We start from the raw sequence: 27809 nt of genomic DNA, 5'->3' as shown, positions 1-27809 counted from the left end.
GGTCCCAATGAGGCAGGGCTGGGTGGCCTGGAAAGTATGGGGGTCCGCATCCCCCCCCCCAGGTGTCTCTCCCTGGAAGGAGGAAGAGACTGCAGGTCAAGGGGGCTGTTAAGAGTATGACCTCAAGGGTCACTGAGTAGAACTCCTCTGCCACTTTTGGGTTGTACAGCAGCTTGTTTAACCTCTCTGCCTCAATTTCCTCATCTGGCAAATGGGAGTACTGGGGGCCACAGACCTCGTGGGATAGCTGTGCGGATTGAACGAGGCAAAGTCTGTTAAGAGGAAACACTAACCTTCCTCCCTCCCCACCATCATCACCTGTAGTAGCAGCAGCAGCGGCGGCAGCAGCCTTAAGCTGGTGCATCCCACAGGCACGGGGCACAGCGCCAGGAGGAAGGGCTGGACAAAGGAGTTTTGCAATGCGCCCCAACTGCTCTGGCCTCCCTGCTCCCGGGCAGTGATGAGCAGAGTCCAAGACTGGAGAGAACCATGAAACAGCCACTTCCTTCCTCACTGGGGTCCTGCTGCGCTGTGGTTGCCAGCCCCAGGGGAGAGGTGACGCTGTGGCAGCGGCTGATGGAGCCACCCCCCCAATCACCCCCCTTCCCGCCCCACCCTGGCCCCTGAAGCCTTGGCCCTGCTCTGCAGGCTTCTGGGGCCACACCCTGTGTCCCTAAACCATGCAAACAACACTCTCACCTCTAAAGACTCCCAGGTGTCCCCTCCCTGGTGGAGGGGTGTCTCAGTTTGCTTCTATCCTAATGAGAGGCCATTCTCTGACATGTGGGGACCACCCTTGTCTTTCTAGAAACCTTCTTCCTTTATTTTTTTGGCTGTGCCTGTGCCATATGGAGGTTCCTGGGTCAGGAGCAAACCCCGGCCACAGCAGTGATAACGCCAGATCCTTAACTGCTAGGCTACCAGGGAACTCCTAGAATCCTCCCTCCTAAATTTCTCTTGGCCCCCAGGCTTTTCTGTCCATCCCCGTGGCCACCCTACCCCCTTCCTGGATCCAGCAGCCACACCACTGGTCTCCTCTACTTTATGTCTGTACTTTAAAACAACCATCATTAGCCTCATGTCACCACCATTATCAGTGGAGGACAACTAATTGCTGCCTTTGCTCCCCCCGCCACCAAAGTCGAACAGAAACTGCTGATAACCTCAATGCCATACCACCTGCTAACAAAACCGAAAAGCAATGACGGGTTCCACCATCCTGTTTCCTCACCATCACTCACCACCATTACCACTCATATCACCAGCATCAGCACCAGCAACCTGTAATAACCAACCATTACAATAACAACCACGATCACAATACTAGCCATCCGCAGGCAGCCATGACCCCCCCTTCCTCTGAAGCAGCAGTCAATCACACCCTTTTCCAAAGCTGAAAGTGCATCACCACTCTTCCCAAGACTGTCACCCCAAATCAGCAATGAACGACCACCCGTAAATCATTCCTCAGATCAACCCTCCCGCTGAAAATGACCAACAACCACCCACCCACATGCAACACTAGCTGGCACCAAAAGCAGCCACGACCACTGCCAACCCACTCACGAGAAGCGTGGTCACCGCCAACGTGCGACAACAGACAGCAGTGACAACCAGCAGCCCCAACAATCCAGCCACCATCATTCAACAGCCACTCCCCTACCATCACCAAGAATGAGGCACCTCCACCCACCATCACCGCTGACTCCCATGGTGAATGAGCCTCACCCACAATGGCAGTTACTGTGTATTGTGCCTGCATTACATGCTCCATAAACTACTTTATGAACATGGTTTCACAGAAGCAACATACTTCCTGGCACCCATCACTCTTCCAGGAAGATGTCAGCATCCCGAAACAGGGGCATTGGCCTCAGGGATGAATTCCACTTTTTTTTCCCCCTCCATAATCCTCTTGGGTGAATTTCTCCCTTCTCAGACCTGGCCAAGCAAATTGTTGACTAAGCATTTCACATGGCTTCCTTGGGAGGGGCTGCTTTTCTCTTGAGCAGCAAGTCATTTCCTGTATTCCTTTGATCAAGGAGTCTTCCTGGCTTGGCTCTGTCTTGGAAGGGTCCCCATCCCAAGAGCACAGCTCTAGCTGATTTTTTATTTATTTTTATTTTTTATATTTTTTGTAAATTAACCAGAGGGTCCTTGGCTAGCAATGCCCAGCTTATTCCTGGCTTTCTGAACTAAGATGTTATCTCTCAGGCTAATGCAATCCCACGCTCCACCTTGGTCAGCTACCTGCTGCAACTGCCAGGAACGCTTCAGGTGTCACCACTGGCTCTGTGACTGTCCCAGCCACAGGCCCTCATTGACGAATGACAAAAAATGAAAGCTGAAGTGGCTTGCAGATGCATGGAGCAGTGGGCGCCATATTTGCAGCCAGCCCAGTCTCCCTCTTGATGTGTGTGAGACCATGCCACTGTGTCTAGACCCATGATCATGACAGTCTCCCCAACCTTGTTGCCACAGTCATCATGAGACCTCAGCCTCACCAGATGGCAGCACCTCTGGCTGCAGTGTCTTCCCTGCCCCCCTGCCACAGAAGGGTACCCCTGGCTGTGTGGATGCGCTGTGTCTCACCATCTTCTGCTTCTGTGATTGCGACAGCCAGACCACCCTGTCACCCCCATGGGCGTACTGTCACCATCACTGCAAACCACTGTCCATTTGAGCCAGCTTCCCCTCCCAGCTGTAGACTCAGAGTGGCTGAACCCAGGACCCTATGAATGTCCCAGGGGAGAGGTCCCCCCAACCCCTTCCACATCCTGACAGATTTCCAAATATGATACATATGGGAACTGAAGCCCACAGAGGGGAAGTAACTTACCTAAGGCCCCACAGGGAGATGAGGCAGCAAACTGGGCTGGGAACAGGGCTCCCTGAGCCCCAGGAAAGGGGTCTGTCCCTGTCCCCGAGGCACTGTGATCCCTCAAGACCACCTTCTGTCCTCTGGCTACTACTACTGTATACTTGGTGGCCCATCCCCACTCTGGCATCCTCTTCACCCATCAGGTGGGAGTTTGGTCTCTGGTGAGGGATGCTGGGAGCACCAGAGCTGCACTGTCAGCCCCCAAAGGGTCTGCTGTGCCCAGTTCCATTACCTCGTTCTGATGGTGGCCTCTAGGTGCCTCCACCTGGCTGAGGTCCCCCACCCCTGCACTTCAGGGCCACCCTGAGGGACTTACCATGATGGGGGTTGATGTCTGGGCCCCTGTGGGGGAGTGCCTGAATGGGTGGTGGCCGGGGTGCAGGCTCAGGAAGTTCCGGGGGGCGGCTGGGGCATGGCCCTGCTCCTGCTCCTTCAGCGGACTCCCAGCCCTAGTTCCTCTTACAACAGCCCCCTTCTTACTTCCTTTGGCGGGAGGGGCCCGCGGCTACAGGGGAGGGAAGCTGGGCCCGGGGGCGGGGAGAGAACCCAAACAGGGCCGAGGGAGCTGGTGGTTTGGAACTCTGAGCCTGAAGAGAGAGATTAAGGATGGATGGCACCCGCTACCAGACCCCAGAAAGCCGCTTCTCAGACTCCTCCGGGATACAGGTACAGCAAACAGCACGCAGGTCTGCAGGACTGACTGCACTCTCCTGGGCTACTCAGGTCTCTTCGAAACCACTTCAGACGTGCGTCTGCTCTGGGCATCGCAAACTCTCACTTCCAGAATCTTTTTGGCAGGTCCTTCCTCCCTAAGGGACCTTGGGGAGCCATGTGTGTTTTTGTCCGGGGAAGGGCAGCGGGAGTGGAGGGTACCAAGAGCGAGGGGCTCACATTTGGGATTAATGACCCCCAGCTCTGCCGCTTCCGGGATCTCGCCATCTTCTTATCGTAAAACAGCTGTGGAGGGCCCTTGTGGCACACATGGGATCCATTAGGTGCTGGCCCACCTGATCTTTGGGAGACCAGTAGGCTGTGTCCTGGACTCTTCACGTTTGAGGAAATGGCAGTTCCGAGAGGTTGTCATCTCCCGGTGCCACACGGCGAGGAGGTGGGGGGGCAGAAGCTGACCCTGGCAGGGATCCCTGCGGACGGAGGACAGAGATCCCGGCGGCACCCAGCATCCCGCCTGGAGGTTGGCACACCATGGCGCCCCCTAGTGGCCACGTCTGGGGAGGAGCCCGTTTCTGCCTGGATCTCCTGGGCAAGTTTGCTCAACCGACTTGGGTGGGGGACTGCAAACCTCAGCAATACCTTCAGGGACTAGTCGGAAGGACCCCCATCTTGCTGGGGGCGTCAGGGGAGGCTTCTCGAAGAAAGCGATATTGGTGCTGAGACTGCACGGTGAGTTGGAATTAACCAGGTGAAGAGGAAAGGGGAGGGTACACCTGGTGGAGGAAAGGGTTCTAGCAAAGGCCCAGAGATGGGAAGATGGTAGGGAGATTGAGGAACTTCCAGGAGGCCAGTGTGGGCTGGAGCTTCCCGAGTGACGGGCAGGGTGGTGGCTGGGATTGTAGACGCCAGATTGTGTTGCTTTTGAGAGCCTTTGTGAGAAGCTGCACTTTTGACCTAAAATCACTGGGCTCTAGTGTGTGTTGGTAAAAGCCCCCTTTGGGCTGCTGGGGATGCTTCTAAGCTGGGGATGGGGGACAGCTTAATGTGACCCAGATGCATGGACACCCACCCACACGCACACATGGAAATCTACACAAGAAAGAACTTTATTGATGTAGGGCTTCCTGGCGAGGGGTGTGTGGGCCCCAGGGCAGGGCCTGTAGCACCATGATGGGGGTGGCCTGGGTGTTCTGGATGACGGGGTCCCCCTGGGGCAGGCAGGGCAGGGCATGGGGTGGATCTTCCCAGCTCTGCCTCTCCCCTGTAGCTAGTCTGGTTGGGGAAGGGTGTCAGGGAGATGGTGCTAATCCCCTCCCCCATAGCGGACATAGACTACCCCCCCCAGCTCAGAGTGGAGGATTAGGACAGTGCTGGGGGGGGGGGCAGGGCACCGGCTGATCCCCCTCCCCACCCCCACTCTTCACAGTACACATTCCGATCAAAGGCGAGGGTTGTGTTGGGGGCTCCCCAAGAGTGGGTGGAATGTGCGCTAAGGCGAACAGTTGTTTCTACTTCAAACCCACCCAGGAGGGAATCTCGTGAATAAGGAGAGGGGCAGAGGAGGGGCCCTGGGCATGGCCAGCCCCTCTCCATTCCCACAGCCAGGGGCCCTTCAGGGGTTCCCAATAAATAACTTCCGGCTCCAACTCACTCTTCACTCCTAGCTCCCGCCCCCTCAGGCTCCTTCAGGCTGGCCAGTTGCAGGCCTGGTCTCCCCACCCCCACCCCAGCCGTAGCTCCGAAGGCCGCACGCCCCCTAGCGGCCCTGGCAGGTTTTGCAGCACATCTGGCGGAAGTAGGCTCGGCTGCAGAACTGAAATTTCAGCACCAGGGGGCAGTAGGCGACCTTGTTCACATCCTTGCACTCTGGAGGGGGACGGGAGAAGGGTAGGGGGAAATCAGGTCTCGGCACCACTTCCTGCAGTAGCGCGACCGCTGGCTGCACAGCGTTTACAATTCCTCTGTGCCTCTCAAAGGGGGCTGATAATAGTAACTATGCCATTGGATTGTTTTGAGGATTTTTTGAGAGTACAGGTCTGGGGCTTGGACACCATATTAAATCATGAGAAAAGTGTTCCTTTTCTAATTATCGGTTTGGGGCTGTAATCCCTGCTCATTTCTCTTCCTTACAGATTGAGGACCTTGAACTCCAGGACCCTCACTCTTCTCAGGGTATTTGCATATTTTGTGTTCAGGGTAATTGACAGTATGCTAATGACAATGGATGATGGTTCCTCCTTAGCAAGTTAGTGATGTATGATAGGGCCTGGTGCTAATAAAGGGTGTCACATGGATTCTTTTATTCCATCTCCTGAATCTCGCTCAAGAGACAGATGAGAAAAGGAAGGCACAGAGATAGAAGATGAATCCAGGCTGTTTGGTTCCAGTGCCTGGAGTAAGTCATCAATTGCTCTTTATGAAAAATAAATTTTCTTAGGTAGAAAAAAAAGGGGGGTTCCCTTGTGGTGCAATGGGTTAAGGATCTGTCATTATCACTGCAGCTGCTTGGGTGGCTGCTGGGTGCAGGTGTGAACCCTGCCCTGGGAACTTCCACATGCTGTGGGTGCAGCCAAAAAAAAAAGGGGGGGGGAATATTTAAAGCAGTGGTTCTCAAGGGGATGTGATTTTGCCTCTCAGAAAAATGGCAATGTCTGGAGACATTTTCAGTTTTCCCCACTGGGAGGCGGGGTACTACTGGCATCTAGCAGGTAGAGGTCAGGGGTGCTGCTAAACACCCTACAATGCACAGGGCAGCCCCCATGACAAAGAATCATCTGGCCCAAGACATCAATAGTGCCTGAGGCTGAGAAACTGACTTAAAGAAATCATATTAGGCAAATAACGTTATAGATGGAGATGAACAGGGCAAAGGTCACAAAGGCAGTTGGAGGAGTTGACCTGAGTTTGGGCCTCCAGAAAAATCAAGGTGCCTACAATGCTTGGCACACAGTGGCACCTAATGCAGGCAGGGTATGTTGAAAGATGGTCTGGAGGAGACAGAGAAAGGCATTTCGGTGGCTGGAGATGCTTTCTGGCCGATGGTTAGGACACCCTCACCACCCCACGCTCTCTTACGGCTTCCTCTGGTCTGCGCCCTTCCCGTGCCCCTTGGCCTTGCTCCCCACATACCTTCCAGGCCGTCCCCGGCGGGCGTGCTTTCGCACTTGGCCTCGCACTGCTGCGTGGCGGGTGGCCGCAGCGCCTCGGCGCACTCACGTGACGGCTGTCCCGTGTGGCTAGAGCAGCGCACGGGGCGCTGTTGCTGCCCGAAGCCACACTGTGCGGAGCACTGCAGAGAGTTGCCAGTGAGCTGCCTCCCTGCACCTCCGCCGCCCCTGCCCTGGTTCCGACCCCGCAGGGCACACCCACCTACCTCACCCCACTCGCCAGTCACCCAGCGGGCGGGCGGGCAGCGGCGCAGGTTGCAGCGCATGGTGGCGGGCGGCTTGGCTGCGGGCGCACAGTGCGCGGGAGGCAGTGTGGCGCGCTGGTCTGCGCTTTTACAAAGGACCACGCGGTGGCGAAGGCCCGGCCCGCAGCTGGGGGTGCACTGCAGTTGGAGGGGGCGTTTCATGCTCAGTGGGCAACCCCCGCCCGCTCGAACAGGAAGTGGGAGGATGTTGGTCCAGTGGGAGGCGAGGAGGGTACAGCCAACTCTGGACCAGTCAAGGGTGGCCCACTAGGGCCAGCGGGAGTGGGGAGGCGCCTCTGTGGCACCCAAGAAGGGCAACCTGGGCTCCCTCCCTGCTCTGCACAGGGAGTGGGGTGGCGCTTGGGTGGGGAGGGGCGGCTGACCTCCGACCAGTCGAGGGCGGCCCACTCCGGAGGGCAGGCGGGGCCGTGGCAGGCCTCCAGCACCGGCGGGCGCGGCTGTGGGCACGCGCTGTCGTCCAGCGCCTTTTCCTCGGCGGCCGACACACGGCGCTGGCACACGACAGAGCGGCTGCGCACGCCTGCATCACAGCTGCGGCTGCAGCGCGACCAGTTCCCTACCACCCAGCTGTGGGGGGAGGGGCGGCCTGAGACAGTGTCCAGGGCAGGGCACCCTGATCTTGGGGCACTAGCAGATCCTCCTCCGCCCCAACAACCAGCATCATTATGGAAGTTGGCACTGGGATGCCTGTTGCTCCTGCTCCCCGCACTTAGAATATCATTGCTCTGTACCCACACTGGGAACAAGAAGGTGCGTCACCCCAAGGGCAGATGGTTACCTGGACTTGACTAGGGAGCAAGCACCATTGTTCTGACTCTGATTCTGGGAGAACCCTGACCTCACCTTAGGGAGCACTCACTCCTCTGATTCCAGGAGTGCTTGTCACCTGGACCCTGCACCCCGGCAGGCACTCACTCGGGTGGGCAGGGCTCCGTGTTGCAGGCGCGCTGCCTCTTGGGCAGCTTGCTGTGGGCGCTGCAGTGGTGGGGAGCCACGGCTGAGCTGTCCAGCTGACTGCGGCACTCCACTGCCTGCACCTGGCTACCTGGGGGCGGGGGGAGAGGCCCGCTCAGCCCTGCCCCGCCTGGAAGTTCAGCCTGGTGACCAGTACCCGCCCCTTGGCCCCCGTCCCACCCCAGCCTCACCGCCTGCACACTGGGCTGAGCACTTGGTCCAGGGCGCGTAATGCCAGGAGTAGGGAGGCAGCGCGTCGCGGGCAATGGGTGCGTTGAAACGGTATCGGAGGGCGGGCAGCTCAGTCTGGGCCAACACCTGGGGTGGGGGTGGGGGTGGGGGGAGGAATCAAATAGAAATCAAGTTTGAGTCCCCACAAGGATGTCCTCTGGCACCCTGCTCCCAGCCCTGCCATTACCATGACGATGAGAGATGCATTTATGGGTCCCAGGGCTTCTAGGCTCTGGGTCTGATCCGGGCCTTGTCGCAGCTGAAAGGTGGTCCCAGCCAGGGGCAGGCGATGGGGCTGGGGGGTCCCAGGCAGCCCCTCCAGCAGCAGAGACTCCTGGTCCCCCTTCAGGGCTGGGGGATAGCAGAGGGGTCAGAACCCCAGCCACACTGATACCCCTGCTGACCCCCAGTCCTCATCCTCCCACCTGTGGCTCACCCAGGTGACTGAGGGAGAGGTTCAGGTCCTGGATGAAAATGTGGACGGAGCCTTTGGGGATCCAGACGACATCCTCGTACCCTGGACAGTGGAGCTCAGAGGTCACCTACTTGGTTCATCCCCACACCTGCCTGCCTCCCACATTCCTGGCCCCTGATGACAGCAGCTGTTACCATGCTATGCACTGATGCCCCCAGCTGTGGCACCGTGAAGTAGATGTGTCATCATGCCCACTTTACAGATGATAAAATTGAGGCTCAGAGAGATGAAACAACTGGCCCAGGCTTTATAGCTAGAAAGTGGCTGGGTTGAAATTGGAACCCCAATATTCCTACCCTCTCACCATCGAAATGGTCTGACTCACCCCTACCTGCCAATAAGTAGCAGGGGTGGGCCTGGGCAGAGGGAATGGGGCACCATGGGTCCTGACCCATATAGGGTGACTTGGTAGTTTTATCGGTTAGAGCCAGGTTTGCAGTAGGCTCCATCATTCACTACTTGGATGACCTTGGGTCGCTGTGAACCCTGGATTTCTTCCCACCCGCACCCCCCCATGAGGATGGGCTTATCTGCCTGGATCCCCACTCTGTCCCCTGAAATCCATACTTGGCCCTCAGTGCATGTTTGGTCCCTTAAGCTCTCTGCTCCCTGGCATCTCTTTGCTTCAGGCCAAGCCTGGGAAGCATTCAAGTTCACCGCACCCTGCAGATATACCCTCCCCATGTAAGTGTTTTGCTCTAGCAGAGTCCCTTAGCCCCCCTGAGGAGTGAACCCTCTGCCCCCTCAAGACCCAGCACAAGGCCCTCATGATGGGGTAGGGGAGAGATTTATGTCCCTCCCCCTTTGGACTCTTTCCAGTCCTTGACCCTGACCTGGGGGCATTACTACGCTCCCAGGAACTTTTGGGGTCCCCGATACCCCTCCGGGCCCTTGGGTCTGAGGAGCTGCTGATCTTGGCTATGGGGGTGGGATTGGTGGGGTGGGTCCCGTGGGTCCCGCTCCGCCCCTGCCCGCGGCCACCAAGTGAGGAGTGTGAGAGGGAAGCGGGGGTCTCTCACCGGCCCCAAGCAAGGCTGGGCTGAAGACCCCCTCGATGGTTTCGCAGGCACTGCCGTCACCCCCACACACTCGGCACTTGTCCTCCCGAACGTCAGAGCCCAGGACCCGGTCGCAGCCCACGTGCTGGGGAGGGCAGTGGTCGGGGAAGGGTGTCAGGGAGCTGCTCTATCCCCCTCTCGTGGATCCCCCCCCCAACCCCCGGTCTCTCTGGGAGTCCCCTTCACCTTGCACTCGCCGCTGACACAAATGTCCACCGTGTCTGGGCGGCAGGGTGTCCCATCCACCACGGCCGCCGCCCTCTCCGTGTAGAAGTTGAAGCCTTCTGCTAGGCACGTGAGTGAGCAGGCCTTCACCCCCCCTGGGGGGGCATGGCCCCGTTAGACCCTGGCCTGGGCCATCCCGTGACTTCCTGCTCGCCCTCTGAGGGAGGTGAGGCCAAGAGGGCCAAGACCCCAGACTTAGCGAGGACAGGCAGGCTGGGCAGAGGGAGTGGGGGCTCCCAGCGTTCAATCCAGGCAGTCTGGCTCCTTGGGTGACAGAAGGGCTCAGGGCAAACTCCTTGACTCTGTGTCCACCTGTGGCTGCCCCCACCCACAGCCCCATGGCCTTCTTAGTCCCCCACTCACCTCCTCGGTAGGTCTTCCAGGTATAGAATTTTCCACGGAAAGGAACGCTGTCAAATTCGGAGCACTGCATTTCCCTGAAGTCCTGAGAGCCTGGGGGACAGTCCTGGGGGCACAGAAGGGGAGAAGTAGGGAGGCCAGCTGTGGGGAGGGGTGCAGTTATGGGAGAGACCCCAGGCTGGATATCTAATGCTGTAATCAGGGGTGGGTTAGAGGAGTGATGCTTGAGGCACTGAGGCCAGGGTGGAGGCCGGATGGACAGGTCTATTTGAGATGGGAGCAGGTGACTCATCAGAGTTTGTGGGCAAGCTGGGTGTGACACCTAGGTTTCTGGTTTCAGACCACGGGACCTTTCTGTAGAGAGCGAGCCCAGAAAGGAGCAAGGCTTTTCTAGTGGGTGAGGGAGCGGGACCTCTGGACCTGAGACCTGTGGTTTCGGGTCAGAAGAGAGTGCAAGTAGGGGATGAAAATGCGGCCGCGGGTTTGGTGACAGGGACCTCCGCCTCAGCTTTGGAGGGAAATTAGGCAGTAACGGGAGGGGCGCGCAGTAGCTAGAGGGGGTGGTGGAGGCAAGCAATTATTCTAGATGGAAGATTCATCTACTGCAAGTTTGACAAGTTGGAAGGAGCCGGGGCCAAGAGCAGGCGTAGGGAGGTCAGGGAAAGGAGTGGCCGCTGCAGGTTTCTGAGATGGTAGCCAGCCGGTCGAGGCCCACTGGAAACTGATTTGTGCCTTTCTTTCCCCCGTGTAAGAGGAGCCGAGAGCACCTGGCTTAAGGTCCTGGGGGAACTCACGTCTGTGTTGCAGGAGCGGTGCCGCCGTCTCTCGCCCAGGCAGTACTTGCCTCCGATCGTCGGCCTGGAAGCGGGGAAGGGGGCGGATAGAAGAGAAATGGTGCGGGGGGAGTTGGAGGGCGCGGACCACCCCGCTCACCTGGCAGAGGGGCCTGAGGGCTGACCTGGGGCTGTCGCAGTGACGGCTGGAGGAGGACACGCCGCCGCCGCACGTCCGGCTGCAGTCGCCCCACGGAGTCCACGGGCCCCAGGCGCCGTCCACGCCCTCGGGCCGCGACCCGAAAGGGACGCAGACCCGCTTGTAGCACCACTACGGGCGGGATAGTGGGGAAGGGTGAGTTGGGCTCTGCAGACTCTCGCAGGCTTGGCACTCATTCCTACCCTCTCCCCAGACGCCTAGCCGGAAGTCTGAGCCCACCCGGGGTGGGGTGGAAGCGGCAGGATGAAGATGGGGTCTGAAGACCCAAACCCATCAGGTATCATAGGGGCGTGGCTAAGAAAGCTAGACCCGGTTCAGAGGGGCGTGACCTCAGGCCAGGGGTGGGACCTGCAGACAGTAGGCGTGGCCAGAGCCACGATGGGGTCGAAGGGGTCTGGCGGCGGCGGCGTGGAGGCCCGTGGCCGGCTCTCACCCCCTTGTCGATGGTGTGCGTCTGGCACAGCGTGCCCTCGGCGGCCGGGATGCTGTTGGTGATGCACCGGTTGCTCTTGCTCAGACACCACAACTCGCTGCAGACTTCCTGCGGGCCAAGGCGCCCGCTCAGGCTCGCCCCCCTCCCTCCTTCCTTGAGAGGATCTAGGCGACCCGCTCACTGCCGGCTGACAGTGGGGTCCCCAGCCTGGGGACTGGATCTTTTTGCAACCTTTTTCAGGGCATGGGCTAGGACCTCTTCTCTTCCTATAAGCAGCACTTATCAAACACCTAGAGGGCTACAAATTCCCTCTCGCACTGTTATCCCCATTTTGCTGTGGCAAAACTAAGGCTCAGACAGGTAAGGTCACTTGCTAGATGCCACACAGCTACTAAGGGGAAGTCAGGATTCTAATCAAGAACCTTGATTTCAGGGGCTATGATCTAATTCTTCTGCAGTTCAGCCTCTGGTACCTCCCAAATTTCTAGAGGGAAATTTGTGATCTGCTGAGGAATGAAGAGAAAGGGGTCTGGAGTCCTTTTTAGAATAGGCAAAACAGCCCACCAAAGAACAGTGATTCTGGAAAAATCAGGCTTGATGATGGCTCAGGTCAAGGGCCCCATCTCTAACTTTATTTCCAGCTGGTGGTTCTGTTTCTCCCACCTGAACTGAGGAAACTCCCAAAGTTTTAATCTATGGAGTGTTGAGAGGGGATAAGGCCAGGCTGGGTCTGTGTGAAAAGCCCCTCAACCTCCTCCAGTGAAAAGTCAGCCCACCTTTTTCCTTTCTGAATGCTGTTTGGGCTGGTCCAGTCCTAGAGAGTCACTCTGACCCTTTAGGTCCAGGTTATGAGACTGACGCACTGCCTACTGCGCTAAGGAGGCAATTTAAGTCCAGGTTAATTAATATCCCTGGACAAGTCCCACTGGGTTGTGGGTGGGTTCAGGTGTGGCCAAATCCTGCCCCATTTCCCAAGGTCTTCCCTCTGAAAAGTGGATCTCCTTCTATCCCCGTTTTATAATCACATGTAATCTTTTCTTTGAACCCAATCCAAGCTTTGAAGATTTGGGATTGGACCAATCAACAGCTCTAGATACCTGTACACACACCAGAAGTCTGGAAGGTTGTCCTCAAACCTGCTCCTTCAGAGGACATTTCTCATCTAAAAACTAAAAACTCAGCCTGGTTTTCTGGCTTCACTTAGCTTATATTCTTTCTGGCCATTTGTAAAAATATCACAGCTCCCCCTCCCCCCGCCCCACGTCCCCAGCACCCCATCCCACTTCTGACACCTCTTGCCTGTTCCAGCCCTGCTCTTCCTCCTCTCTGCAAGGAGGCACCATGGCATATTATGAATGAGTCCTGGCCACTCTGGGAGACTCCACCACTGACTTGCAACGCATTTCCCCTCTCTGGGCCTCATCTACAAGATGGGTCTTGCCTACATATGGCTAAGAGGTTTGTGACAGAGTAGACATGAAAAGACTTGTATAAACACCCTGTGATTGAGTAATAATGACCACAACTATCTCTGGACCAGGCTCGAGGCTCAGCTCTTTACACATATTAACCGATTTACATGTAGTCAATAATCTACCCTTTTGCCAGGAGGGCTAGGAAGATGTTCCTTGGAAAAATAAAAGGAAGAATCAGTTCAACATAGAGCTAGCATTGGTCCATGCTTGGTAATCTGGCATTTCCTCCCCTTTCCCACCTTTCCCAAATTTGGAGTCTTAGAGAAAACCTGGATTCAAATCCCAGCTCTGCCATGTTCCCTGATTGTGACTTTAGGCAAGGCATCCCTTCTATGCCTCAGCCCCGAATGTGGGGATGGTAGGATGGATGGTCAGCAGTTTAAATGAGATGATACACATCACATGCTTGGCCTAGAGTGAGCATCCAAGACATGGCAGCCACTGTTGTCATTATTAGGATCCTTGGGACACAGCAGATGCTCAAGAGTAGCTTCTGAATTCTTTAGGAATTCATTAGGGGGAGCTGTAGTTAGTTACTAGCCAAGCTGGGGGGTGAGGTAGGGGTGGCGAGAGTGCACTAAATAGAAGCTGATCCAAGGTATGTCCCCTTGTCTTCCACTGGAGTGAAGAGAGGGCATTTTAACAGCTGCCTGCTCCTCATTTCAAGTTAACCTGGCCTTGGCTTGGACAAAGCCCTTCAAACTGATCTTTTGAGTCTTGAGGGCCTGGAGGATCGGGACTGAGTCTGGGTGCCCAGGGCTGACGCTGTGAGAAGCCGGGGAGTGTGTTTAGGGAACTGGGGGAGGTGGGCCCTGGAGGGGCAGACCCCAGAAGAGCCAGTGGCCCCCTGGGAGCTGAAGAGGGAAACCAGCGGTTCTCCAGCTTTCTGGGAGGAGCTGGGAATGCTCCCCACCTCCCTTGGGTCTCTATGGGTGGATGGGCTTTGGGAGCTGAGTCTAAACCTCAAGAAAGAGTGGGGAGTAGTCAGGAGGCTCACAGCATGTCCAGCCAAGGATTGGGGCCAAGAGGTCTTGTGAACCGGCCGGTGGGGGATATAGGGAATGAAGACAGGGTGTCCCTGGAAGGCTCTGTCCAGTTTTTGTGCCAAGTGGGTAAGATGGTTCATCCCCAGGGAAAGCATTTGCACCAAGTCTGGATGTTTGGTTAAAAATGGCTCAGTTAGGGATTTTGGGCCTTTAGTCCTGCTGCAGTAGAAGGTGCTCCCCCAGGCTCATTCCAGCTCAGTCCCCAACACAGGGGTCTGGAGAACCAGGAGATCTCATTCCTGTGCCCGAGCACTGTGACTGTATGCGACATTTGTATAACCCCAAGCGCCTCTGTTCCCACCCCTCCAACTGTCTACTGGAGCTCCCTCCCCTTCCCATCTCTCCCACTCCCACTGTCTGTGCCAGGGGCCCACATGGAGTTTCCCATCCCCTGTGGCCGCGCCCTACCCGCTACCCCGAGTGGCGGCGGTCCCCTCCCCTCCCAGGAAGGAAAGCAGGAAGGCTCTCTCTACCCCGTATTTACACTGACGCGATTTGACTCCATGCTGGAAGCGGCACTGTTCATCTGCATCGTAGGCCTGGCCAGGGGCCACGGTGGGGTACACGAAGTCCTGTCTGGGGGGCCGGTTGTTCAGGCAGAGCCCCAGGCCGGAGCTGTGGTGAGAAGAAAGCGGCTCTCACACAGGAGGGCTATAGGCTCAGGGGCCCTGGCTAGGTTGGCGGGGTGGGGGTCCTGGGGAGTGTTCCTGTGAGCACACGATCCTTCCCAGAGGCCCCCTCCCCACTTCCCCCAATTTGAGTGTGAGTCTCTGGGTGGGACAGGTGGGTGTGCCCTCACTCCAGAAAGCTGGTGATGTAGTCACGGCTGCAGGAGGACCACACAAATGGGTTCGTCTTCATGGTGATGTGTGCGGCCATGAGCTTCGCTGGGTCTTGGCCACGGGCCCCACAGCTGTTCCCCACGCCATCATGGTTCATGCCAAACCTGGGGAGAAGAGTGGCAGCTCTGCCGGCTGTCGAGGACCCCACCCGGCTCCTCCCGTCCACCCCCTCCTGTGTCCCGGGCCTCACGTGTGTCCGATCTCATGGGCAATGGTGAATGCCGTGGCCAGGCCGATGTCCTCATTGATGCTACAACTTCTTTCGCGCTCACACATCCCGCCCACGGGGGCCAGGCCTGGGGAACAGGCATGTGGGGGTGGGGCTGGGGGCTCAGGGCTGTATCTGTCAGCCCTGTCCACTGTATCTGTCAGCCAGGTCCCCACCCCCAACCAGGGCCAGTGTCACCCAGCCCACTGCCTTCAGAGGTGCCTGAAACCTAGGGGGCCCGGGTACCTAGTGTGCCGCAGGGTTTGTTCTTGTAGATGCAGATGTCATAGCTGTGGAAGGAGAGGGGGGCGGTGAGGGGGCTGGGCTACCCTGTCTGTCTCTGGGGGTTGAGTTCTGCCTGGGAGCCCCTACCAGCCTTTGACCCGAAGTCTCATGCTCTTCCCCCAGCTGGCATTGGCAATGCCAGGCGCACGAGTGATGACTGAATTAATGACAGAGCCAGTGAAGGATGCGTCAGTGCCCAAATGGCCCAACGCCTGTCTCCCACATCCCCAGACTCCCAGCAGTCCCTCCCCGGCTCTGGCTCCTCAAGGGGGTGGGCTCAACAGTCCTGGCCGCTCCCATCTCTCAAGAGAAGTGACCCTTGCTTGGACCTGGACTGTCCTCTGGACCACTTGTTCCCCTGCCCCCACCCCCTCCGGCCCAAGTCCTCCTGGAGCCGACCCCACCCCTCACCGCGTGATGAGCACCGCTGTGTCATGGTTGGCCACGCCGTTCTCCGGAATGGCATTGCCATGGCCGCTGCGGTTCACGATGGATTTTTGCCACTTACAGAAGCTGTCCAGGGACTTTCCGGCATGGTGAGTGATCTCCAGGGTGGGCTGAGGATGGACAGAGTGAGGTCCATGGATGCCAGGCCACCTGGGGAGGGCAGGCAGCTCTAGCATGCAGGGGAAGGTGCCCACCTGCCCCTCTCCTCACGCACCTGGTCCTCTGTAAGCAGGATGAGACGTGTTACCAGGATATTAACGATGTTTCCCAGACTTGAGTCCTGGAAAAGTTTGGCAACCTGACCTCCAAGAAACAAGAGAGACCGAGTCTTAAGAGAAGCCCAGAGTAGAAAACAAAAAGGGGGTTGATGACAACAGCTTGCTTCAATCAAGTACCTCCTGTGTGTGAGCCTCAGGCTAAGCGTACCGCATAGATCCTCATAGGAGCAGCTATCACTAGCATTCCCATTTTACAGATGGGGAAAGTGATCCTCTGAGAGGTTAGGATGCACAGTTGGTAGGCACCAGAAGTGGGATTCAAGTCTGGCTAAGCCTGCCTGCCAGTGTGCTTCTTTTTTTTTTGGGCTATGCCCATGGCATGTGGAAGTTCTCGGGCCAGGGATTGAACCTGTGCCACAGCAGCAACCCTGGCCACTGTGGTGACAATGCCGGATCCTTAACCTGCTGCGCCACCAGAGAACTCCCAGTGCATTTCTTTTTGACTCACCTCCCCCCACCCCGCTCAGCTTGCCTCTGCCTAGAGGTTGCCGGAAGGATATGCACATCCGGCCTCATTCCACACTGTCTGAAGGTACCAATTTGAGCATCACCACCAGAAAGTGGACTGTGGAGCCAGGAAGCTCTGGAGACAGTGGTCAGAGGGGAGGGGGAAGGGGCCCTGGGGTGAGTGGCATGCATGATGGAGGCCGCTCTGTGTAATGATCTTGCAGCCCTGAGCCATCACTGTCCTCTGTGGAAACCCCCAGAAACCCTGGCAGGTTTGAGGAAACTTAGGAAGCCCAAGGGAGGGAGGGAGGCAGGGCCTGGGCAGCAGGCAGTGGTATCAGATATGATGTTATGTCAACATACTGGGCCATCTGTCTGTGCTACACATCCCCTCCTCCCATTTTGTCTCAGTGAAACAATAGCATCACTTATCAAGCCCTTACTAAGTGCCAAGTGCTCTAGTTGGCTTCCCTCCCACTGATTTTTACCTTTTTGTGATGGGTACTATGTATAACCCCATTTTACAGAGACAGAAACTGAGGCTTAGAGAGGTCCAGAGTCTAGATCAAGATGTAGACTGGGCATTGACTCTGAGTGTGGGCCAGTGAGGTCAGCCTGTATGGATTTATAGGTAGGCACTGGGTGAGCCCTGCATGCAGACAGATGCACAGCCCATGTGTATACTGCTCACCTCAACTAGTACCCACAAGTCACCTGCCCCCCCCCTTTTTTTTGCTTTTTAGGGCAGCACCGGTGGCATATGGAAGTTCCCAGGTTAGGGGTCAAATTGGAGCTGTAGCTGCCAGCCTACGCCACAGCCATAGCCACACAGGATCCAAGCCACGACCTACACCACAGCTCACGACAATGCCAGATCCTTAACCCACAAGCAAGGCCAGGGATCGAACCCACATCCTCACGGATCCTAGTCAGGTTCATTAACCGCTGAGTCATGAAAGGAACTCCTGTTCACTTGTTTTTTCTTTTTTGGCTGCCCTGCAGCATATGGAGTTCCTGGGCCAGGGTTCAGATTCAAGTTGCAGTTGTGACCTATGCTGCAGCTGTGGCAATGCCAGATCCTTTAACCCACTGTACCAGCCAGGGATTGAACCTGCATCCTGGCACTACAGAGACACAGTCAATCCTGCTGTGTTGCAGCAAGAACTCCTATTTTTATAGAGCAGATAATTACAGGGCACCTACTGTGTGCTATGTGCTGTGTTAAGTGATTTACCAATTCACTGCATCCACCTGAGCCTTACGAAGTAGGTACTGTTATTGGACTCATTTTATAGATGGGCAAACCAAGGCAGAGAGGTGAAGTAATATGCCCAAGGGCACTGATCAACAAAGCGGCAGGGGCTGAGATTTCAGGCCAGGCTGGCTACCTCCTGAGTCCAGCTCCTAGCCACTGTGCTGGGCTAATTCTCTTCCTTTCTTGCTTCAATCAGCCCTCCTTTCTCGCTCACCCAGTCTCCTCTTCATTTTGTTTCTTTGGCCTCTGGTCAGGGACTGGCAGGGGCGGGGGGGGGGCGGGGAGGAGGTGATGGTGACACCCTTTTCGTGACCTCTGGAGGTGGGCTCCACGCCTGGGGAGGGGGAGGCACTTACAATGTTCATGATGGCCAGCACGTACTGTTCGACGTCCCGGCGCCCATGGTAGGCCACCATCATCTTGTCAGCCACCACCAGGGTCTCCACGTAGCGCTCCCGGCTGACTGAGCGCTTCAGACCTGGCTGGCCTCGCTCTGTTTCATTCCCGAGGGGCCGGGCAGGGGGTGGTTTCAGGGTGCGCAGCCACCATGGCCGCCCTTTCCACGGTTTCTCATCTGGATGGACAATTTCTGGTCATTCCATGGCTTGCTCTTATAGTCCACCTCCCTGTCTGACGATCCATCTGGCCATCAGACACCTCAGCCTTTGGCTGCTGGTCATACAATGAATACCTGGTTCCATGATATGACTACTCCACTGACAGACTGGCTGGTCAAACAGCTGCCCAGCATCCCATGACAATCGACATGACCGTATAATTTTCCAACCATTTCATTGCCCAAATGGATGGGCACAGCAGCCTGCCTCACTGCTGGAACTGTGCTTCTAAGGTTCTCCAGCCTTCTGACTATGCGACCTTTTTTTTCGGTCTTTGGTCTTTTTAGGGCCACACCCGTGGCACATGGAGATTCCCAGGCTAGGGGCCGAACCGGAGCTGTAGCTGTCAGCCTACGCCACAGCCACAGCAATGCCAGATGCGAGCCCAGTCTGCGACCTACACCACAGCTCATGGCAACGCCAGATCCTTAACCCACTGAGGGAGGCCAGGGATAGAACCTGCATCCTCATGGATGCTAGTCAGATTTGTTTCCGCTGAGTCACAAAGGGAACGCTTCTATTTTTTTTTTTTCCTTTTTTTTAAGGTCCACACCTGTGGCCTATGGAAATTCCTAGGCAAGGGGTCAAATCAGAGCTGCAGCTGCTGGCCTAAGTCACAGCCATAGTGATGCCAGATCTGAGCCGCATCCGTGACCTACATCAGCTCACGGCAATGCCAGATCCTTAGCCCACTAAGTGCAGTCAGGGATTGAACTTGCCTCCTCACAGACACTATGAGGTTCTTGATCTGCTGAGCCAAAATGGGAACTCCTTGACTGTGCAACTTTCTACTTACCAGACTGCCCAACTGGGCTATAGAACAAAGCACCTAACCTAACTGAGAATGTTGCTGCCTGGCTGTACTCCACCCCGACTATCCCACTGACCAACCGTGACACCATCCACTCTCCCTTTTTTTTTTTTTTGCTTTGTAGGGCCAAACCTGCAGCATATGGAGGTTCCCAAGCTAGGGGTCGAATTGGAGCTACAGCTGCCAGCCTATGCCACAGCCACAGTAACGCCGGATCCGAGTTGCGTCTGCGACCTACACTATAGTTCACGGCAACACCAGATCTTTAACTGAGCGAGGCCAGGGATCAAATATGCAACCTCATGGTTACTAGTCGGATTCGTTTCCGCTGCACCACAAGGGGAACACCTTTCTTTTTTTTTTTTTTTAAATGCCGTACCCGTAAGCCTATGGAAATTCTTGGGCCAGAAACTGAATCTGAGCTGCAGCTGCAGTTGCAGCAATGCTGGGCCAGAATAGAACCTGCATCTTTGCAGTGACCTGAACTGCTGTACTCAGATTCTTTTTTTCTTTTCTTTTTTTGTCTTTTTGTCTTTTTAGGGTGGCACCCGCGGTATATGGAGATTCCCAGGCTAGGGGTTGAATTGGAGTTATAGCCGCCGGCCTACACCACAGCTCACAGCAACACCAGAACCTTAACCCACTGATCAAGGTCAGGGATTGAACCCACAGCTTCACGGTTCCTAGTTGGATTTGTTTCTGCTGCGCCACAATGGGAACTCCTATACTCAGATTCCTAACCCACTGTGCCACACTGGGAACTCCCACTTTTCTGTTTGTGCAACCCACTGTGTCTGTCACAGTGTGCTACTCCTGGACCCTTAGGTTATGCAGCTAATCGAATGTTCCAATCATTTAGTCATTTTTGGGGATGGATGACTGTCCTGATGCATCTTTTGTTGTCTAGCTTCCTTACTTTCCCTTTCCCTAAATGTCTGATGTTACTATTGTCCTTCTGCAAGTCTGGTCGTCAATCTGATCTTCTGCGTAGTGGCTCAGCTCTGCTGGTGCTTTCTTTCCTTCTTTTTTTTAGGGCCACATCTGCAGCATATGGAAGTTCCCAGGCTAGGGGTCGAATCAGCTGCAGCTGCTGGCCTTTGCCACAGCCACACCAGATCTGAGCCGCATCTGCGACCTATGCCGCAGCGTGTGGCAATGCTGGATCCTTAACCCACTGAGAGAGGCCAGGGATCGAACCCACTTCCTCATGGACACTATTTGGGTTCTTAACCTGCTGAGACACAACAGGAACTCCTCTCCTGGGGTTTTCACTGTGCAGCTGCCCTGGGATCTGCTACCACCACCCCACTGCTTAACTGTCTGATCAGACAGTAATCCTGGAGATGGGTGGCTTTATGCCTGAGCACCTACTTAGTGTTCAGCTGCCTTTTTCACTCACTGATGGGTCATCGGACTATGATGGTGACTGGTGGGCTGTTCCACTGCCTCCTGCCCTGCTGACTGTTTGCACTGCTCCCCCCAGAGCTGCCTGATCACCTTCTGGATAGAGAGAGAGATGCTGCGGTCTACCTCTGCCTACAGGCAATGATGCTGTGCAGACCCTTTGCCCAGCCCCAGAGGGACAGACGTACCTCTGACTCCACAGGCTGTGTCCAGGTGGGGGTGACGCAGGGAGGAACGCTTGTACACCACGTGGGGGCCGCTATCCTCTGGGCCCTGGTGCCTCTGGGGCCCACCTTGCAGGGGCTCGATTAAATATTCTTCTTCATCTGCCACAATCAGGCCATGCTGGGGTTTGGGGTGTGGGACAGAGAGCTCAGGTCAGGTTTTGGTTCCCAGGACCCCTGGGACCCTATCTCTTTATGATTTCATTCCTTCTATTTTACTGGATTTATGTTGCTATTCCTTTTTCAGCTTCTTCTTCTTCTTCTTTTTTAATCTCTTAGAGCCACACCCACAGTATATACAAGTTCCCAGGTTAGGGGTCGAATTGGAGCTACAGCTGCTGGCCTACACCACAGCCACAGCCACGCCAGAACTGAGCCGCGTCTGCGACCTACATCACAGCTCACGGCAACGCTGGATCCTTAACCTACTGAGCAAAGCCTGGGATCGAACCTGAAACCTCATGGTTCCTAGCTGGATTTGTTTCTGCTGCGCCATGACAGGAACTCCATAAGTGTTTTTCTTAATACCCAAACTTGTGGGCATTCCCTGCTACCTCCCAGAGCCCTCCGCTCACCAGGCCCCCACAGGTGCTGATGGCCACGTGGGAGCTGCCGGCCTGGCCCTGCAGGTGGCCGGCGTAGAGGCAGTGGGACCGGGCGGCCCTCTGCCAGGCCAGGCCCTCTCGAGTCCAGTACTCCACGGAGACGTGTCCCGCCAGGAGGCGGGGGCTGCGGGTCAGGTTCAGCAGGAAGTGGGTGCTGGGTGCAGCCACCTTGTAGAAGAGACGGGATTCTGCTTGGGGCCCTGTGCCCCGACGCTGCCTCCGGGGGGGCGGGGGGGAGAAGGCCAGAAGTGCCCCGTTGTGGTCCACCCGGGTGGGGAAGGCAATCTCATAGCTCTCCAGACTGGACAGGAACTCATCTGTGGGTAGGAGTCAAGGGCCTGGGGTGAGCCCTGGGAAGGCCCCCTGTATTCTGACTGCTTGGCTGCACGGCAGATGGTGCTGGCTTCAGTGGACCCTGACTCCAGGTCACCTGCTCTGAGATTCTGGCCCCAGTGACCCCAGGGCCTCCTCTACCATGACCACCGCCCCATCTCCACAGATCCCATCTCAGTTCCTTCCTCCATCCCCACCGCCACCCTGGAGACACCCTACCTTGAGACCGGAAGGTGTGCGTGACCTTGAACGCGAGGCCCAGCCCCAGGGCGAGGGCCCAGCGGAGGATCTGGCAGGCGGGAGCCATAGAGGCCACGTGTCCACATGTCTCTCCCTAGCCCCGGCTGCTGGCAGCCCCCACAGCGCTGCCTTCTCTGTTCACAGCCTGGGCAGCATCACCAGGCTCCTGGGAGGGGAGAGCTGGGTCAGGGGAGCCTGGTTCTGCTGCTGGGCAGAGCCAGTGCCAAGATCCCTCACCAGGCAGACAAGGGCACCTACCTGCAGCCAGCCCTTCACTCCCAGCCAGAGGGATGCCCGTGGCTAGGGGATGCCCCCATCTCAAGACTCTGCACGCATTTCTTTACTCAGTAGCCTCCTTGACGCTCCCCCTGCCCCAACCCCATCACACTCTCCCTATGCTCTTAGAACAGGGAGAGACTTTGACTCCACGAGCACCCACTATGTGCCAGCTACTGGCCGAGTACGTTGATATCATCTCATTTCATTTCTGCAATAACCCTGAGAATGCATTCATCCAGTGATAACTGTGTATAATATGGACACACTCCCTACCCCAACCCCCAACCCCATGGGGCTCAATCTCCAGGGAATAACAGATGACAGGTAAGTAAACGAAGAGACATGTAGTTCAGATTGGAACACGTTCTTTATGAGAAATAACTGGGAGGCTTGGAAGTGGAGGTGGGAAGGGTAAGAAATGAACATGGGGGGGAACCAGCAGGGGCAAAGGCCCTGGGGCAGGGAGGCGTTTGGTATGGACCCAGGACCAAGAGGGCAGCAAGGGGAGGTTGGCCTGGGACACACTTGAAGGTTGGTCAGCATGAATTTTCAACCCATATTAAACCTGAGATCAGTGCTCGGCTCCCCCCACCTCTTCCCTGACCTGGCCCTGCCTTCGGATCCTCTGCCATAGGGAGCAAATCTTTACATGTGGTCTCTTCTTTTTTTTTTTTGCTTTTTAGGGCCACACCTATGGCACATGGAGGTTCCCAGGCTAGGGGTCGAATCGGAGCTACAGCTGCCAGCCTACACCACAGCCACAGCAACACAGGATCTGAGCCACATCTGCGACCTACACCATAGCTCACAGCAACACCGGATCCTTAACCCACTAAGCAAGGCCAGGGATTGAACCCACAACCTCATGGTTCCCAGTTGGATCATTTCTGCTGCGCCACAATAGGAACTCCGTGTGGTCTCTGTTCTTAGGAACTTTCCTTCACTCTACATTTCCAGCCCAGCCCTTAGCCCTGCTTCCTCTCACTTCAGCTTCCTCCTCCAAGCTCCAGGCTGGCTGGGCAGGTCCATTTCTCCAGCATCTGCCCCAGGCCAGCCTGCCACAGACATTGCTCTGGGCCACCACCCTGTGCCAAACCCTCCCCCTCCTCCCTCCTCCTCTGTGCAATTTCCCCCTTAATCACACACTGTCTTGTTTTCTTTGCAGCCTGGCCAAGTCTGAGAGTCGATCCCCAAACAGGGCAGTTCAGCTCCTGAGGGCTGGAGCCAGGTTTCCTCCAAGATGCCGACTTAGAAGCTGACACCCACGCCCCCCCTCCCCCCGGTTCTGACTGGACCCCTCCAGTGACGGGGAGCTCACTCCTACTCTATGGTCATGCTGCTCTTTTCAGCCAGGCAGATGTTTACTCCTTGGATTTTTTCCTTTTTTTTTTTTTTACCTTTTGGAGGCTTCAGTTAGTGGCGTGGTGTTGAATCCCTGTGTGTGAGCCTCTCTGGGTCTCAGTGCTTCTTCTGGGAGCCTGGACAGGGTGGGAAAGGGCGGTGAGAAGAGTGGAGCTGGGTCTGGAGTTCAGGGGTTGCCAAGGACACCCTGCGCTTCTCCCCAGCCTCAGTGAACCTCCTTCTTGCCTTTCACCCTCCTTCACTTCCTAGTAACCACCCCCCTCCCCTGCCCTGCCCCCACCCCCTGCAGCCATATGCTACCACCTCCCTATCCCGTCCTTGATTAGCTCTGGGATCAAAGCGCTTCCTATGTGGGGTCCCTCGAGCCCCTTCCCACCACCCCCATGCCCAGGTGGCAGCATTCCCATGGCAGATGAGGCTGGAGCCCTTGTCCCTCCAGTCATGTCCCTCTTCTCTCTCAGGCAGTCAGGCCTGGTGCAGAAGCTTCCTCCCAAAGCGGCTCTGTGGCTCCTGGCCTGGCCTCTCCCCCTGCTCCTCCCTCCTCTGCAGCTTGCCCCTCCCCCCAACAACTTCACAACCCCCTGGTGCTTCCAGCTCCAATGGGGTGTGGAGGACAGGGCTGAAGGACCTGCACAGGTGGGTGGGGCAGGGGGAGGGGAGTCCCCCAAGTGTGGGATGGGAGGAGTTCAGAGGGGGAGGGTACAAAGTGTCAGCCAGGGCAAGGAGGGGATAGCATCTGGATCAGTGGTGCAGCCTGTGGGGTGGCTGGGAGGTGTGACCTGCTAGGAGCATTGGGGGCAGCCAAGAACAGATTGGTGGCTCTTGGGGAAGAAGAGGCCTGGGGATGGGTAGAGGAATCCTGGGCCTGAGGGGCGGGGCAACAGAATGTCAGCAGGGGGTCTCCACTGTGATCTGTGGGGGTGATTACATGTGCCGGGCTGTGTATAGCTGGAACTGTGTACATGTGACATTTGTGTGGTGTGTGCCCATGTGACCCTGTGTGTGGCTGCATGCGTGTTCCTGTGTGTGTGTCCCCAGGCCTGGCCATTCCCCCCAGCCCCTCCTCCAAGAAGGCAGGAGGGAGGTGGCCAGCATGGGGGAGGGTGCCAGCCCGCTGGAGGCTGGGGGAGGAAATGCCGGCGGAAACAGCCTCTGGAAACAGAGGCTCCATCCCATCCTGGGGATCCTGGAGGGGACAAGGCCGCAGAGCCTCCCAGTGGAGACCAAGGCCGAGACTGCCCAGGCAGAGGCCGGGCCGGCCTGAACGCTGCACATCTGGCCAAGCAGGCAGGAGGCAGCCCCTGCCCGGAGAGCAGACAAAGGCCCAGCCGGCAGGAGGAGGCCGGTACCAGGCGGGTCCCCACTACCAATGGCTAATTAAAGGCCCTGAGCCTCGGGTTGGAGCCTCCCTGAGGCTGTGGCCTTGGTGACCAACTCAGGGGAAGTGGGTGGCGCCGCTCCCACAGGGCGACACACAAACACCCACTGGCAATGTCGAGCACACACACTTGAGGGTGACCACACCTGTGCAGCTTGGGACCTACAACCAGACATCACAGGCCCACAAAGGACCCCCGCCTCCCCCCGCCTCCAGCCCCCACCACACACACTCAATACACACACATTCAAACACCAGAGACGTGCAACTACACTCTACCCAGACCTATGTGCATACACACTTACTCATTCACACACACACAACCTAGCGACACACACACAAACCTAGCGACACACACACACTCAGCCCTATGTGCACAGACACGTACACACTCCTTTCCACATTCACAGAAGCCCAGGAACACACTCAGTCCTTCAAGACTTGAGATCTACCAGATGCACGTACACACAGGTATTTACACATTCGTTACACTCAAGACACACACAGAGACAAACCGGCAGATGCTTGGAGATACACACACATCATAACACTTAGACCCAGGAGACAGTGAATTACTGGCTTACACTCACACTCAGGCAGACACACAACACCCCTCTATAATAGCATATAAGTTCAGACACACACTGACCCTCACATTTTTATAGACACACAGCCCTTACACATACGTGGATGTCCACACGCACCCCGACACGCACACACACGGAGCAAACAAACCCAGACAGGCGCTCCCAGAAACTCAGGGGCGCGTTGCGTGTCGCACACGCTTGGGGACATCGCACAGCGCCACGACCCCCCACCGCCCGACGTCCAAGGGCCCGCGGCCATCCCTGTGCGACGACGCGGACACACAAAGTCCCCCGAAGTCCGGCCCCCGCGCCCCCGCCCCGCGCCGTTACCCGCGGCCGGCCGCCCGCCGGGGCCTCCGCCTGCCGTCCCCGCCGCCGTCTCGCCGGCCCGCGCGCAGGAAGGGAGGGAGCGAGCGCGGCGGCGTGGCCGGGGGAGGGGGCGCGGGGACGGCACTTCCTGAGCAGCCTGCCAGGGTTATAAAAAACCCCCAAACCGCGCGCCGCCAAGACCCCGCCCGCCGCCGCCGCCGCGCTCGGCCTGGGCCGCAGGCTGGACCCGAGCCAGGGACCCGGGCGCTGGGGCGGCCCCGCCCGGACCGGCGCCCCGCCGTGGGGGCGAAATACGGGGGGGGCGGGGATGAAGGAAAGGGGAGGAGGAGGTGAAAGGGTGGGGGAGGGGAGAAAGGCTAGCGTCGGGGGATGGGGAGGGAGGAAGAATTGGGTAGGGGTAAGGGAAAGGGGAGAAGAGAAGGGGGTGGTTGGGGGGAGGGGGGAGATTGAAGGGAACCAGGCGGGGCCGAGGAGGGCCGGCTAAATCGGGTAGGGGGTACGGGAAGGAGTGGGGCCAGAGGTGGGGGGAATGGGGGAACCAGGTGGGGGAGGGGAGGGCCCACTGCCTCGCCGGCATCCACCGCGCCGACAACAGCTGTTATTTATTGAGGGCTAGTTCTCGCTTAAACAAGCATGGCTTGGGCGCCCCCCGTGTGCCAGGCACAGGACCCGGGCAGGCTGAGTAAATCTCAACTCGCCCTCGCCCTCCCAGCGCTCCCCTCTGGAAATTAGACCAGCCCCGGGCTTGGGCTTGGCCGGGCTGGTCCCATTTCACAGAAGTCCTCTTATGTGAAACTGAGGCCAGACAGGGAGAGAATGAATGCTCCGTGAGAGGGGGGCGCGGGCTGTGGGTTTTGGTTCCCCCCCACCCCCCGGGTCAGTGCTCAATAGATGTGGAGCGAACGACAGTCAGGGCAAGGATGGAATCAGAACCCCTTGTGGTGAGCTGCCCCACAAGCCTCTGAGCACCCGGCCGCTGTTCTGGGAAGGGCAGGGCAGGGTAGGGCGGGGACCCTTAGACCTCACAATTCCAGGCATTTTCAGGCCTGGCCCGGAGGAGCTAGGCAGAGGCTGGCTTGGTTTTGCTCTTGGCTTTTTCAGCTTCATCTCTTGCTGGGGGGTAGTAGTCTTTACAGAGCAGCTGGGGGAGGGGTTCATTGAGCAGCAAACATTTATTTTCTTTGCCTTGAACTTGAAGTTGGAATGCACCCTCAGGGCTCATGCATACAGTAGGTACTCCACAAATAGCATGGTCCCACCAGGTTGTGTCTCCACCTCCACCCCATCATCATCTCAGGCCAGACCAGAGGGACAGCCCATCCTCATGTCTGCTACCCAGCCCCGAAGGAGGAATGAGTCCAAGAAAGCCCTCTCTGCCTCAGCTGGCAGTTCCTCTGTTCTACTCGTGGTCCTATTCGGAGCCCGCCCTGAGCTGCCTTCTGTTTACCTCTCTCTCCATCCAAGGGGTGGCTCCCTCTGCATTCTCAGTTTGCCCTGATGCTAAACGCTCCTCCTTTCAGCCCAGTGTCTGATCTGGCCAGTCTGGGGATGGGTAGCCATTAGCCAGTACTGAGAATTTCAGGGCTACTTGGAACCAGGAGCTCCCTGCCTCTGCCACTTTCTAGATGTAAAATCTCTTAT

At 57.1% G+C, this 27809-nt stretch overlaps 2 protein-coding genes and 1 long non-coding RNA gene across 16 annotated transcripts in view; 1 reads left to right on the top strand and 2 right to left on the bottom strand.

Annotated features, from left to right (window-relative positions):
• The window catches only part of MYO1F (myosin IF), a 39424-nt gene extending 36094 nt beyond the window's left edge, over nt 1–3330 (bottom strand). Inside the window, exon 1 of one of the 2 annotated variants that reach the window (XM_047777196.1) lies at nt 3198–3330. In XM_047777196.1, coding sequence (XP_047633152.1) covers nt 3198–3200 — 3 coding nt within the window. In that variant the 5' untranslated portion in view covers nt 3201–3330. Of the gene's footprint in view, nt 1–1566; nt 1657–3197 lie in introns of those variants that run through there. The other variant, XM_047777195.1, reaches the window with a different exon arrangement.
• Nucleotides 3331–3347: 17 nt separating this feature from the next.
• On the top strand, nt 3348–5847 carry LOC125125785 (uncharacterized). Its single transcript, XR_007134474.1, has 2 exons — nt 3348–4282; nt 5686–5847. It is a non-coding gene; the product is annotated as an uncharacterized LOC125125785 (long non-coding RNA).
• On the bottom strand, nt 4642–26316 carry ADAMTS10 (ADAM metallopeptidase with thrombospondin type 1 motif 10). Of its 13 annotated transcripts, XM_047777183.1 has the most exons (26): nt 26169–26316; nt 23909–23989; nt 22212–22398; nt 21630–21976; nt 21019–21175; nt 18355–18572; nt 16233–16316; nt 15983–16128; nt 15533–15576; nt 15269–15374; nt 15036–15182; nt 14710–14851; nt 11631–11823; nt 11223–11393; nt 11084–11147; nt 10293–10395; nt 9891–10013; nt 9666–9789; nt 8608–8688; nt 8359–8522; nt 8132–8258; nt 7902–8031; nt 7349–7553; nt 6927–7103; nt 6683–6842; nt 4642–5419 (listed from the first exon to the last, which is right to left on the bottom strand). In XM_047777183.1, exons 3-26 carry the CDS (start codon nt 22297–22299, stop codon nt 5310–5312), a joined length of 3411 nt encoding a protein of 1136 aa, XP_047633139.1. In that variant the 5' UTR covers nt 22300–22398; nt 23909–23989; nt 26169–26316; the 3' UTR covers nt 4642–5309. The 13 variants fall into 13 exon arrangements, 12 of the variants coding, with proteins under 12 accessions (XP_047633139.1, XP_047633138.1, XP_047633141.1 ...); XM_047777182.1 differs by lacking the exon at nt 26169–26316 and having other exon boundaries at nt 23909–24128; XM_047777185.1 differs by lacking the exon at nt 26169–26316 and having other exon boundaries at nt 11631–11819; nt 14721–14851; nt 23909–24128.
• Between the last annotated feature and the right edge of the window lie 1493 nt (nt 26317–27809).

Source organism: Phacochoerus africanus, chromosome 4 (genome assembly GCF_016906955.1).
Source record: "Phacochoerus africanus isolate WHEZ1 chromosome 4, ROS_Pafr_v1, whole genome shotgun sequence".
NCBI classification, from domain to species: Eukaryota; Metazoa; Chordata; class Mammalia; order Artiodactyla; family Suidae; genus Phacochoerus; species Phacochoerus africanus.
Note: the sequence above shows the minus strand (reverse complement) of the source record. Positions and strands in the feature narration are given on the sequence as shown.

What these genes read in the sequence shown, in the direction of transcription:
- ADAMTS10 (XM_047777183.1), bottom strand. Translation starts at nt 22,299, where the DNA reads ATGGCTCCCGCCTGCCAGATCCTCCGCTGGGCCCTCGCCCTGGGGCTG. An exon ending in CCTCTCCCTCAGTCACCTGG is followed by an intron (nt 8,523 to 8,607) that starts GTGAGCCACAGG and finishes GCTATCCCCCAG; the next exon opens with CCCTGAAGGGGGACCAGGAG. An exon ending in ACGGAGCCCTGCCCACCCGA is followed by an intron (nt 7,554 to 7,901) that starts GTGAGTGCCTGC and finishes CTCCCCCCACAG; the next exon opens with CTGGGTGGTAGGGAACTGGT.